Source organism: Dendropsophus ebraccatus, chromosome 10 (assembly GCF_027789765.1).
Source record: "Dendropsophus ebraccatus isolate aDenEbr1 chromosome 10, aDenEbr1.pat, whole genome shotgun sequence".
NCBI classification, from domain to species: Eukaryota; Metazoa; Chordata; class Amphibia; order Anura; family Hylidae; genus Dendropsophus; species Dendropsophus ebraccatus.
In genome coordinates, this window is record NC_091463.1 from 38,559,805 (window position 1) to 38,574,731 (window position 14,927).

The 14,927-nt window shown below is 41.1% G+C and overlaps 1 protein-coding gene across 2 annotated transcripts in view; it reads right to left on the reverse strand.

Annotated features, from left to right (window-relative positions):
• Positions 1-3,267: 3,267 nt before the first annotated feature.
• EFNB1 (ephrin B1) overlaps positions 3,268-14,927 on the reverse strand; it is a 49,354-nt gene continuing 37,694 nt past the window's right edge. Inside the window, exons 3-6 of one of the 2 annotated variants that reach the window (XM_069985898.1) lie at positions 11,339-11,431; positions 9,641-9,769; positions 8,536-8,840; positions 3,268-5,386 (exon numbers count right to left, since the gene is read on the reverse strand). In XM_069985898.1, the coding sequence (XP_069841999.1) occupies positions 5,360-5,386; positions 8,536-8,840; positions 9,641-9,769; positions 11,339-11,431 (554 nt within the window). In that variant the 3' untranslated portion in view covers positions 3,268-5,359. Of the gene's footprint in view, positions 8,841-9,640; positions 9,770-11,338; positions 11,432-14,927 lie in introns of both variants that reach the window. The other variant, XM_069985897.1, reaches the window with a different exon arrangement.

Consider the following 14,927-nt stretch of genomic DNA (forward strand, 5'->3'; position numbering starts at 1 on the left):
AATGGTTTCTAACATATATATTGGTGTCTCCTTTCACTGTAACCTTATCTGCAATATTTCTATATTATAGACAGTAAAAATAAAATCACAAAAGAAATTCCTAAAAAATATGACTAGCATAAAAACTTAAATTTAAACAAAAAAGGGATTTTCTAATAGCGCCTTCCCTATAAAAAGGGAATCGGTCATCTGAAATTTACAGGATAAGGTGACATGTGGTACCTTTCATATATCCCGCTGTGCTTTCAGAAAACAGAAAAATAATTTAAATCTATAGTACACAGTCAAGGATGCTTTTACAAGCTCCTGAAGTGCACCAGGCTGTAACACCCCCCCTCCTCCCCCTCCCATCCCTGACCCTGCCTGGGTCTCTGCTTCCAGGTGTCAAGAAGAAGCACTCCAGCTTTATGCTATTCAGAAGTAGGCTTGCTTGATCATTAGGAAAAGCTAGGTTCGATTGGACTCGAACCTAGCCGGACCTTCCACATTTAATTGCTGATGCCTTCACGGTCCGTGCGGAAGGAGGAGACATCCCGGGGACCGCCTGGAATTCCGGGATACAGCCTATTACCTAGACTGAATCCCAGAATTCCAGGCGGTCCCCGGGATGTCTCCTCCTTACGCACGTACCGTGAAGACATCAGCAATCAAGTGCGGAAGGTCCGGCTAGGTTTCAGTGTGATAGAACCTAGCTTTTCTCGATGTTCGAGCAAGCCTATTCAGGAGCTCAGGAATACCTCGACTCTTTGTACAAGAGAATAAAATAATTTTTCTACATTCTAGGAGCACAGCTGGATATGTGAATGGTACAAGGTGTCTCCCTGACCCGACAGCTGTCTAACAGTGACAGCAGTTTGGAACATACATTACAGCTGACAGACTCCCTCTACTGGCAATAAACCTAAAATGTAATATTGTCATTTTCTGAGAAGGTAAAATATTACTCTCTTCACTCTCTTGGCTTCAGAGTAAAGGACTTTAGTGAATTGCCAATCTATTAAAAACTTTAACCACGTTCGACCATTGGCTCAAAAGAATGGACAAATAATAAATAAGGGGAAAAAAAAAGAAAAAAAACAGAAAACATCAGGATTGGGAAATACTTTTACAGTACTATAGAAGCTCTTTATATAATACGCAGATTTTATAATAGAACATCCACCAGGCCTCATCCACTTGAGCCTACGGACTGTTCCCTTATACCTACTCCTGGTAAAGCCCCGCAGAGCAGCATTGCCACATGTTTTACTGAAATTAAGCAGACAGATTCCATTTATTTTCACTTTCATGGTACTTAAAAGATTTGCCCGCCTCTGGGCTCTGCTGTAATCAGGCCATGCCTCATCTCTTCCCTGTTAAATGGACCCAATCCGAAAACATACAACTCTTCTAGTCAATGCTCAGCTTTATAGCACTGGTAATGGAGATCAGAGCGCCGGCACTCTGATAAACTTCTTAAGCTTATAAACCTGAATTTTTACGGTCATGTTTTCATGCCTCAATATGGAAATGAAAGCAGGGTCCAGGCATGACTGGCTGGAAGCGCATAGTGGTATTTTATTGCTCTTTAAAGCCTTCTAAGTGTTCCTAAATAAGGAACAAACATATGTATGTTAACAAAATAGTTGAACGTCACTTGCCCAGCTGTTCCAAAGAGGAGCGAACAACTAAGAACCACGGGATGTCCAAGTAGTGAGAAAACAAGCAATGGGGAGGGTTCTGTAGAAATTACCTAATGTCAAGTATACACACTAAATGCTAGTAAACAGATTATTACCTACATTAACTCTGCTATTGTATCAGGAATAGTAGCATTTATCTTATATAATAACGTCCTTTGTGCGTTAGGAAAATTAAAGCCTGTCTTGTAATCCTCCTCCTCAAACAGTGTATAACTTACAATTTTCTACATGAATCTGTAGGATTCTTGTGTAAGCTTCTTATGTCTTCTGTTTAGTAACCATTTCTTTCCATAGCACCAACATATTCTGCAGCGCAGTTAAAAGATTGTCAGCTCACATTTGGGAAAGTTTTGGAATCGCTGGAGGAAATCATTGCAAACCCTTGCAGATGTTGTCCAAATGGAAGACCTGAGCTTCTTGGGCCGTTGAGTACATGTGGAAACATGCGTTGAGACGACATCTAGCAAAGCTGACCAGGGGTTGCTAAGCTGTGGATAGAGTTACTGACAGTGTTTTATTAGACATTTAACAATGGCAGCTATCTTTGGAACATCAAAGTTTCCAATGCCAATAATGTACACAATAAGTCTTTCAATGATTACGCAACTACAGCTTAGATCTTGGTATATTAAAGCCTAAAATCTTATCTTCTGATAAGGCTCAATATTCTAGTTATATACAGGTTTTAACTTTCATTTGAAGCCCAGGAGCAAGATGAAAGCTGTATTTTCTGGAAGGCTGAAGATGTGACATCGGGAAGAAAGGTCAGACTATACAGCCTCCAGTGACCCCAATGATATGGGAACTTTTCTTCATATCATCACCCTTCTTACCAAATCACAAAAGGATATGTTGCTTCTGTGGGGAGGGTTCCTACTAGCAGAATGAGAAGTTGCACATCTATTTAGCAACTCAAATATATAAGCATTTGTATCATGTAGAGTTTTTTTTTTTTTTTTTTTTTTTTAGGTTTGTAAAGTGATATGTAATGTTATGTACACAAGGGGAATTATTAGCAGGTTAGACTAATCTAACTTGCTCATGGCTCCCTATAGTGAATAGTGCTCTCTAGGATAAGGCCATTTGGAGCACTGCCGCACCCCCAGAGCGCTGATCAGCCCCTACTAATGATCATCAGTGCAGCAGGCCGGAACAGGGGCACGACAGTGCTCCAAACGGCCTTACTGTACAGAGCACTACATTAAAACTGCACAGGAAAGGTGCCGACGATGAAGATGACAGACATACCTTCATCCTCAGCACCCTGTGCACTGTAGGGAGCGATCAGCAGGTTAGATTCCGACAGAATTACTCCGTGGGCATATACCCTAACATGTCTGAAGTGTGTGCATCTTCATTTTTTTTTTAAAGAGATTTTTGTTTTGATGCAAAGTTGATCGAAGGCACCCACGTTTAAAGAGTGCTGAGGGCATTTTCAACTGTATATTTCAAAAAGATTCTTGTAGCCAAATAATTTGTAATCCTTGGGTCAGTGCAACCAGGTGGTGTACTATATAAAAACGTGATGCCATGTCAACCAAGTGAGAAATAACCATTACGACAAGTCCATTTCCATAGGAAAAAAACTTTATTTAACAATATATCAGGATTCCAACATAGCTCCAGGGATCTGGAGTTCCAGGCATTAAACGTGGACATGGGGTGAAGTTTAAACAGCAGGGCAAATGTATTCAACAGGAAACAAAGAAAATAATTCAATCTCAGGTGAGGCATGAAAATATAAAATAGAGTGCCTGAGGAATGACAAGCAAACAGAAGTGTTATCTGAGGAAGTAGATTACAGTGAGAACTGAAGGTGTGCACGGAAAGCTCTTCCCTAAGTGTGATGGAATCAAACCCTGCCTCCCACACCAGGCGATATGAGACTAGCGGTCCTGATGGAGAGGCCTCGGACATGAAATGGCGTGCATAGCAGGGTGGAGCCACAAGCTCCGTCCGAGAATCCAGGGTTTTACAAGGCACAGTCCAAAAAAGTAAAACAAAAATAAAATATATATATTTATAAAAGTGTTTATCCTACCATTGTTTAACTGTGTCCTATTCTGTGGTACTGGTGACTCCGCAAAGCTAAAATGGGGTACAGAGGAGACAGACGGCAAGGATATTAAGGGATGCTTGGAAGCTGCCCACCCTCCATTGCCAGAGAGATGCAGCAAATATTCGATGGCTACATTACAAGAGTCTTGCCCTGATCTTAACCCTTATCTGAACACACGCACGTATACACACACATTTATGAGTACTACATTGGGGACAGGGAACTGATTGTGCACAGTCCGCCTTTACTCTAGAGGAATAAGATTACACATTAATCCCTTGCAGACTTCAGAAAAGAGGTTGTGGCTTAAACTGTATTACACGATTAAAACCTTTGGAAGTTTAGATTATTATTATGTATATGTTTCTGAAGAGTTATTGCTTAGGATATTTTTTTTTTATTAACCCCTTTCAGATATAGTAAGAGCCAGTCATTTATTTGTATTATCTTATGGAACTTAATCTGTCTATCCAACAGCCTGTAGTAGGCTCAGAAGGCATAGCACTCCTTTACAGAGACTTCTTAGTAGACTGCTCAGGGAGCAATCTCACAGTCCGCTGAATGGCAGTAAGATGGTGTGAAGTTCTATTGCAGGAAGTCAAAGTGCCAGACCCCATTACATAGTCATGAGGGCCAGAAAACAAATTAGTTGGCCCTCTTGCGCAGCAGAAGTCGCTGCATTGTGCCCGCCCTACCAAGCAGATTGAAGCCACTGAAGGATATAGCGCTGTACCAAACCATGGGGGTCATTTACAAACAGATAAGATATTGCATTTTAATAAAGTCAGCTATAATATTAGCACCTAAACCTGGGGAGAACCTGAAGATGAACCACTAACACACAATCTGACGGCTCGGTCCTTCAAACAAAGTGCAAGAGCCCTAGAAAAGCCCGAGGCGCTACAATGCTCATCATTTGTAAATGACTCCCGATGTCTTGCAGGTTCGGAAAATTATTCAGTCTTCGGAAAGACTACATCTTAAGATCCCAGAATGTAGTGGAGTCTGAAGATATGTTAAGCCTTAAATTACTATTTAGCCAGAATTACCATTGATGCAAGGGTTAAACATGACTAGCTTAAAGTATTTTTTAATGCCACATTTTGGTGGATTTCCTCTATTATTGAGAACAGTGAGATATTCTCCAAAATTACTACCAAAGCTGCTTCTTATCCTGTGAATACATTGTCAGAGTGACTATGGATGCTTTGATGATTTGAATAGATACGCATTGGATTGATGTTTGAAAAAGAAATACTATTTTTTTAACTAAGAAAACAAATGAAAATAAATTTGGAGTTTATACAAAAACAGCTTTACAGTATTCTTCTCAAAAACACATTATTTACAAAAAATATCAAAGTTAATCTCTTAAGGTACAGAAGGAAAATCAATTTGAAAAATTAAAAAAAAGGTGCTAATAAATTTAAATTTCACCTTTTATATTTTCACATATGTACATGGTGCTTAGGGCGTGAGGGGGATGATGGAAGAAAGCAAAGAACTCATCGCTGCAGGTTTGTGAAGTCACAAAGTCCAGTCACCGAATTACGGAGTGGTTTGTAAGAGGCGACTAATAGGACATTCGTAGCCAAACCGTTTAGAATCGGGACTGCTCCTAAACTAGATAATGGCCAGGAGCAATCTGCAAAAAAACATAAAATAGGAATAATGAAAAAGGTTTGTGATCTAGAATGTAAATGAATATGTATGTACAGAAACCTTAAAATAAAGCAGATAAGAGTGCTGAACTTGAAAGTACTGATTTCATGTGCTTAAAAACATCTTGCACCATCCACCTGCTTGGCAAAACCCAGCAGGTTCCACTCTGAAGGAAAACTAAAAACAATATCCGCATCGAACAGTGCTTGATGCAAACATGAGGTGGAGGGTTGAGCGTGTGGTGCTTTTTAGTTTCTATTTTAAGGCCTTTTTCCTTGTCCCTAGAGACCGTGTGTCTCATAGCCCCTCTCCAGCAGACAGACAGCTGCTGCCTTAGAGCACACAAGCCCTTAATCTGCCTCAATACAAAAAGGACACCAGATCCAACTCTGCATAGAATGTAAAACAGGGCACAGGAGCTGCCCGGGGGAAAATATAGGGAGATGTGCTGGAGGCGCCGCTAGCAAGGCAGGTAGTTATGGCAAGAGGTACGTAGCAAACCCTGCACTTTATGCAAGTTCTCAGTATTCATATGTGCCGCTCTGGACAGAATGCAACTTGGGTGTGATTGACCAATACCAGAAGACAACGAGATGTATAAGCAGCATGGGCAAGAGACCTCATCGTATGGCTGAAATGGATGGTCCTAATGTTATTGGAATGAACTGGTGCATATGGCTATGGTACTAGAAAGGTGACTTGTGGATGGAATTATGTACACGCACCAGTGTGGTCGGATCCTACATGCCATATTAAAGCGAAGTTAAGTTAGACATGTAGCACATGCCCTGACTCGGCTGTCGCACTCATGCAAGCGTGTAGGAAACACTTCCACAACAGGATTTACAGCAGGGTGTGTTAAGTGCGGAGGAGTGAGCAAGTAGATGCATGTGTCCATATACAAAAGAGTGTGTAAAACGTCCGCAAAGAGTCACAATCACAAAGACATGTTAAGGAATAAGGCAGTGCTGTCCACCTTGTTACATGGAGTTTTCATGTTGGACAAAACATACCAAGAACATGCAAAAAATGAGAAATCTATTAAGAAGCAAAAGTGGCTGTAATATAAGGAACATAACCATGAGAAAAGGAGGATGGGTGTAGAAAGGGGATAAAGGGTGGGAAAGAATCCAGGCATAGGTGAAGAAAAGCGAGCATATATGATACTGGAAAGAGTAAGCCAAATGCAAAGCACTATGGACAGGTATGGTCTGAGCATGTGACGTACGTGGGAGGTATATGAATAACTGGGTTTTTGCATAAACATTTATAGGTAAATGGTGGTCCCTCTAATATTGGTATATATGTTACATATACTTCATACTGCCAAACTGTACTTTTTCAACAAAGTGTGCTCTATCCAAGGTGTTAAATATATATTAGGATTGGGGAGAATGTGCCCCCTCATATGGTCGGAAGGTGTGTAATCCCGCTTAATCAAAGATGATGTCATCAGCAGAGTCATCGATGGAAGGTTGAACGGTCTGCAGTTAAACAGTACATTTACTAAGGTGCAAAAGGCAGAAAAGCATACAAAGCCCGAACTCTAACTAATGGTAACGTGTCTCAAGCTTCAAGGAGGCTCAAATACCAAGCTGGCTTTCCCACCAAAGCAAATTAAGTTTTTTTTGCAGACTGAGTCATATATACTATGGAATTGAATACCATCCAGATCTAGTGTAAATAATATAAATAGTAGAATGTAGGCTAATCAAGGCAACTGAAGGAATACAGGGTCGCCACAGTACTACCATCAACACCCTTGGAAAACAGCATTGCTTGCCGAATAACACTACAGCAACGTGCAAGTTCCTGAGTGATCAGAACCCCAGCGCCTTACAGGTGTGTAAGGGTCGCCTCACTGGCAATACCTTACCAGTCACTAACTAAGCTGGTTAAATAATGACAAACAAGTCACCAGTGGTCAGGTAGTGATAGTAGCATTGATGTTGCTATACAGAACCCTCCCCCCGGTCACCTACAGTCACGTCAAATTGTTTAACGTACATCATGGATACCATCGACAGTCTCCAGAAAAGACCTGCTCACCAAAAACATTTGGGACTAGGTTCAATGAGAAAGCAAAAATTGAATGTTACAGAGTGTTTCATAAGACCCTGCATTAGGTCTCTTTTCTCACATAGGTCAGTCATTATTCTAAACACATTTTTTCTGCAGTGTAAGGTGTTTGCTGCAAAACTGGATCCAGCCCATACATGACGACGTTACGTTGTTGCATCCGTATGATACTCATTTTCCACACATTACCCAAAGATTTCACTGTAAGGAGATCAATGAGCCGGACTGCAGGAGATGCAACCTACTGAAAGGAGTGTGCAATTAAGTGCATATGTGTACACTAGCGTAGTGTGTACTGGTGCACAGGTAGTGTGTGCATGCGTGGCTGAATGGTTTCAGCTCCCCCAGGACTTTTAGCTAAGTAAGCCAGGGTGGGTTTAGACTGGAAAAGAGCAAGACACGCAGAATTATACAACTCAGAAAGTGAACACAGACCACAGGATCTATGTCTGTCAGGGCCCTAGTCGGGCCTCACATAACTGTGCCCTATATGTTCAGCATATACATGCCTAGAATTTGTCATTCTTTACCGGGCACAGTACATGTAATGTCAGGGCATCCAGCGCAATGTTACCTAGGTTACTAAGCATACGTCAACCCCTCTACTACCATGGTATAAGGACATCGCTTTGCTGAATACTGAAGTCACAGCCATGAATACTACCTGCATCATTGTGCCTCCACAAGAATCGCGGAAGACAGTTCAGACTGCCCTTGCATGTCAAGTAAAGGTTGACCACTGCAGGTGTGCAAAGTGCAGACAGGAGCATATCCAAACCACCCTCCCCTGGACTGGAAAGGGAGCAGAACAATGGGGCAAACTATATAAAAATACCTAACATAGGGAAAGTTAGTCTTATTGCTCCGTCTCCCAGAGTCCTGTAATGCAGAGTGACCTTTGGCCTGTGCTCCTGGCGCTTGATTGGCCATCCCACTGATGGGGAGCAGGATAAGTTGTCACAGTTCATCTCAGACCTTGTAATAAATGTTTGCGGGGCTTTGAGGTGGCATCTCTTGTACTATGTATACAGGGTGTCCATAGTCCCCGCTCACCTTCTCATAGTGTGGGCAGTAATTGTTCTCTGTAGTCCGCAGCGGGATGATGATGTCACTTGGCTCAGTGCCAGCATTTCCACTGCATTTAGGGCTAGCCAATGTACTAAGGGATAGGGCAGCTGCCCGCTGCTGTGTATGCTTGCGGTGCCGTTTTCGGATCTTGATAAGCAAAACTACTAGGAAAATGATGATGAGTATAAAGATGACGCATCCTGCACCAATGGCGGCGAATACAGCCACTTTAGAGCTGAAGAAGCTGTCAACACCCCCTCCGGAAGGTTTATCCGCCTGGTTCACAGTATCTGAAATATAAGAAACACAAAAAGGTTGAAATGTGTGGGGAAAGGGGAAATTAAAGGGAAAAAAACAAAAACAAAACAACTTTTAAAAGAAAAACATAGCTACTTTCTTGCAAAAACAGTGGCACCCCTGTCCTCAGGTTGTGTTTAGTATTACAATTCAGCTCCATTCACTTTAACGGAAGCTGTGCTCCCAAACCATACACAAACTGAGGACAGGAGCGTTTTTCCTTTCTGGAAGGAAGAGGCCAAGTTTTTTTTAAACCTGGATAACCCCTTCAACTATATTACATGTGCCACCCACCAGAGAGCAATAATGGGTCAGTAACTGGATTCTGTTTTTGCTGTATTGTACAAACATGTGCAGCACTTAATCTTCTGACTGTCCTGTAACACATAACTCTACTAGCGGAATCCCCATGTCCGTCATATACATGTACAAATATAATCAAGATGTCGGAGGCCCAGCACAAAGCTGGTAGTTAAAGGGAGGGAGGGAACGACTCTGGAGCACATTTGTACAATTTACGCATCATTACAGGTTTATTAACATTTTTCACACGTTCCACAAATAATTTAAGATGATCTGGCTACGGAGACAGCTGGGGACTGAAGGAAGGAGGGACTAGCCTGTAAGATGATCATGCCCACAACCACCTGTTCATCAAAGCTTCAGATTTACTATAAAACTTAGCATCCTGGGGTCAAACGTGAAATTCTATCAATAGTCCGCTACTTCTACTTTACGCTTATAGCTGAAACAGCAGCATTCTTGCCAATAAGGGCAGGTCTTTATATCTCACCTGGCTTCCCATGGTCTTCTCCTTCAAACACATTATTCCATAGTCCAGGCGTTACCATCTTTCCAGTATTGTCTGCTTCCTTGCCTGGCCGGCTAGTGGTGACATGCTCTGGTAATACTGCATTTGGGTCTGTAAACAGATTTTAGAACATAGAAAAAAAAAATTTAACATTGAAGAAATATTTTTTTTTTATTGTTGCCTCAATATAGTTCTCAAACTTGTGCAATATCACTGGAACACATTTGTCATGAAGATCTACTGAATGCACCTTGACAAGTAAGGCTGGGCTCATACCGAGGTACTCCTCCATAAGCTCCCAACACATACCAAGTATTAAGTCAGAGAGCCAAGACACTGGTAAAACAATGGGGGAGATTTATCAAACATGGTGTAAAGTGAAACTGACTCAGTTGCCCCTATCAACCAATCAGATTCCACCTTTCATTTTCCAAAGTCTGTGAGGAATGAAAAGTGGAATCTGATTGGTTGCTAGGGGCAACTGAGCCAGTTTCACTTTACACCATGTTTGATAAATCTCCCCCAATATGCATTCATTAATCACTGGGGGCAGGACCATTGGGTACCGTTGGTAAAGGGCTTAAATAAAGCACCCAAAACTGTCTGCTTAATAAGCCAAGCAAAAAGCTAAAAATCTCAAAAAATAAATAAAAAATCTCTATATCTATATCCACACACACCTATTTATATGCATCATGCTCATATGCACAATAAAAAAACGTTATGGTGCTAGCCAAAAACTGGCTGCGGCACCAAGGGGTTAAATAGATGCCGTATTAAGTCTATGGGTGTGACGTTTGTCAAAGTTTGTTTAAAGTATACATTATGAGCTTTTTGCTTTTTTTTAATAGCTTTCCATGACGTATCCATAAAACATATGTCTTTATAACCTATAGGAGACTGAAACATTAAAACAATGCCTAGCAGTTTGCATCTACCACCCATAGACTATACTGGGATCCAGTTAATGGATGCGTAATAAAAAAAAAAACACCAAAGTTCAAGGGATCCCATATTAGTCTAAAAGGTGACATTAGTCTAAAGGTCACAGTATGCATCCATCACAGCTTCCATTTAACATATACGTTGGGAGCTTTCCCAGTATATAAGCTACTACATGGAAGCCAAAAATGCAGTGTGAACCCAGCCTAATGAAAGAGCGTATGTTTTTCCAATGGCCAAAGTAAACTTTCATAATGTGATAAGTGTATTTGGATTTTGCATTTTCATTTTAAGAGGAGGCCTTTGCCAAAGTAACCACCAGAAGCAAGGCTGAAAACCTCACTGCTCTTTTGTTTCTTCCACTAAGGGTCTTTTTACATGGGCAGAATTGTTTAAAAGGAGCATTTACACAGGGCAACAGTTAGGGTGGCGACAGGCCACAAGCATGACCATTCATAACTTGCGAACCATTGTGCGGCCATTCATTTCCATTATTGTCAGCATAACATGCCATTTATATTGGAATGCTTGCTGCCAACAAAGAATTTTTACTGGCCCATAAAACGTAATCAGGCGACGAATGACCAGGTGTGCTTACTCGTCTGACTTCAGGACCTTTTACACTGGTCTATAGTCTGAGATGAATCTTCCTACGGCTTGGGTTAAAAGGCCCTTAAGATTTATAGTTAGTCAAACTCAAGGTCCTGCCAAAGAAACTTGTTAAGTGACTAAACATACCTTGTCCGACTTTCATGATGATCTTCATGGATCGTGACTGGCATACCCCTCCTTCCCGATTCTCAAGACCTTGTAGAGTTCCATTGGAAGTAGCTGCAGTGGAAAGAATACATTGCGTTAAAATGACCATTATGACTTTGTAAAACTAAACTGTAATTACGACTATCTTTACATTTAAAAGGGGGTTATCCAGCATTAGAAAAGCATGGCCAAGTTTTTAGAGACATCACTACTCCTGTCTCCAGATTGGGTGTAGGTTTTGCAACTCGGTTCCATTGAAGTGAATGGAGCTTAATTGCTAACCACACCTGAAAGTGGCCATGTTTTTATTTTTTAATTTTTAACACTGGATAACCTCTTTAAAGATCTAATGCTTTTTGAACATCTAATCTATTTCACTACAGAGTAGGTCTGTCAGATGGGAGGCCTGGGGAAATGTCAAAACTTGTAATTGTATAGCAGTAAGTAATGTTGCTTGCCACGTTTTAGGAGGAAAGACAAAATATTTCATTGTGCTTTGTATACCCTCTACTAATTGTATATATCCACCCAGACTGACTATTACTATATATAATAATGTGCATTACTAGCTACAGCCGACAGTGAAATGGATTCATTACAACATTAACAATGACATAGATGCATGAACTCAGACCTGTGTGAGTGTTAGGGCTTGTTATTGGATTAGAGGAGGAAGAAGTCATCTTGGCAGAATGAGACCCTCCCTCTAAGTGCCTGCAGGCCTGGGAAGAGCATAAGACTTATCCAATACTATGAGGAGTCTGCTCATTCACATCAAAAGGGATAATAAAGCCAGCGTCTAAATGGCTTGTACAATAAAGCCAGTCATTTATCTGGCACCAGCGGTACATTTTATTCCTTTAGCATTTTATAGACAGAATGTCACATTGCAATACTTAACAAATGGCCCTACATTTACATATCTTATAAGACCAGGTATTCCATTAAAGCTGTTATATGGCCACACCTGCAAGGAATTCTGGTCATTTTCAGGTGTTGCCAATGAGAAAATGATGCTGAAGTAAAAAAAGAGTTTACTTGCAGAAGCTGGACCATGTAAAAAGGATAAAACTACTGTAATAATAAATAATAATAATAAATAATAATAATAAATAATAATAATAAATAATAATAATAATAATAAATAATAATAATAAATAATAATAATAAATAATAATAATAAATAATAATAATAAATAATAATAATAAATAATAATTAATAATAATAATTAATAATAATAATAATTAAATAAATAAATAATAACCATCTTTCCCCACCCAGCTCCTAGAACATAGGGGTCAAACTCATGGCCATCCAACTAAAGCTTTGGCTGTCAAGGCATGATGGGAATTGTAGTTTAACAGATTGAAGGCCTCGAGTTTGAGACCCCAATCCTACAATGACTCCCTTTAGCTAGGACAGGGCGATGGCCTCCTGTATGCAATACCAAATGTTCCTGACTGTAGATAATATAGTGATGGTCCACATCCAGCACAGTCTATGACGTATCACAGTAAAGGTGGGTTGACAATGGATGACTGTAATAAGTGTTACTATATACAGTACGAACAGCTAAACACAGAGCTATGAATTGAGATTAATGGTTGCAGAAGAAATGCCCGGTGACCCTCATGTCTCAGGAATACTGGGCCCTGTACCCATAGCAATCAGGCTGAATTGTTCCAGTGCAGCTCATAAAAAGCTGAAGCCATGACTGCCGCTAAGGACAACGAGGCTTCAATTTTCTTAGACAGGTTTGATACATGAGGCTCAGTATGTGTCCTGATAAAGTCGGCTGCAAACAGCAAAATTATGTAAGGCGCGCCATTCAGTCCTATAAATCGGAATGATGGAGTGGATTGCTTCCCTCTGCCCTGTCCCCGACTTACTACTGAGGCCTACATGTTCATACAAATTACTCTTACATAGAAAGGCAGCTGGCCGGTGCATCAACCTATTATAACATGCCGGGCTGGAGCACACACACACACACACAGACATCCAGGCATGGGGAGGGTTAACTGGAGCGTCTCCTCCCAAACTCTGCAGGATTCCCCCACACAGGAAATTAAACCTCTGTCCCAGTCTGGGAAGCGGGATCATGGTGTTTGGAAAAAGAAAAGAAATATAAAGCATCGGAAGGCTCCAGGCAAAACCAGCAAGCCCATGGAAGGGGGATTATTAGCAGCGGGAGCAGAATAAGCAGCGGACCTCCCTAAAGTCCAATGCTTCTGTTTTTGTTCTTCCATGTGCAAATGGGAAACATTCCCGTATGTGAAGTCAGGGGAAAAAATAAAAATAAAAAAAATAAAAAATAAAGTGAGGCTGAAGGGAACAACTTCAAAAAAGTTCAACCCCTTGGTACAGCAAGTATACTGCTGCACACCCACATGTGCTAAGGCAACAAGACTAAAACTGCATTTACACATCACAGTATAGCAGATAGCCGAAAAGCAAGAAACTGCTAGAATAAAAAGGCACATTTTTACAGTTATCCTACAGATGGCACCTATTTATTAAAGCATCAGGGTCTGGGTGATCACTGATTTTTAGTGATCAGATTCCCACAGACTTACAATGAAGCTACCCTCCTGCAGGGAGAGAAGCGTTTAACCAAGCGCTTCTCCCATCTCTAACAGTTACTACTTGGGGTCTGAATCCAAAGACTCGACCAGACCTATGTCTAAGCATTAACCCCTCAGTTACTGCAGAGTCTTTGTAGTTGCAGAAACCACCACTTATGTGCAGATTGGTTTCTGGGAGGCCTCTCAATGACTGCCACTCCAATCAGTGTTGCTCTCTCAGGTCTATAGTCACACATGGCAGCTCTCTATAGTCACACATGGCAGCTCTCTTCACCGTACAGTTACAACCCGAGTCCCAAATATGGAAAAAGCAAACCCTGATGGAATGAAAGTTATTTTTCACCCTCCTTTCTACAGAAACACAATGTGAGGTCCGCAGAGGGAGAGGGTAGAGGGGGTCATGCACAACACAAGAATGACTGGAGGCACTATGAATAGAAGCAATTCTGCACACAGCTACTGGAAAGTGGTAAAGAGGATGACGCCTGGACCAGTGAAAGTCAGGGAGACAGAAAATGCACTGATCTGCAAATTCACTAAATTACATTGTGAATCTACTCTAGACGCCTGGATTACAATTTTAGCACCGGGGTCACAGGGACCACGCAATGTCTTGACTACTTCCTCAGGCACAGTAAATGTCATTTATGCAGGTCAATGCTTCATTTGACTGGACCTTATAATATATACACCCTATATATTGCTCTGTCTTTTCATAGAAAGGCTGATGAGAAAAATGTATGAGATCTAGAAAAGGTGGTATTCCGGAGAAAGGAGGCCACACTAGGGGAACACAATGCACTTTATATAATACAGTACTGTACAAAATCAAGCAAGTCTGCCTTTAGAAGAGCATAAGTTCTTCAAGGTAACTTGCAGTGTATGAAAGAACTGGGCAGGGAGCTTGTACTAAACATCTCTGGAGAACAAGGCCAGATAATCTGCAGACATCCCTGCTCAGGTGCTTCTGTGTTCCTGTAAT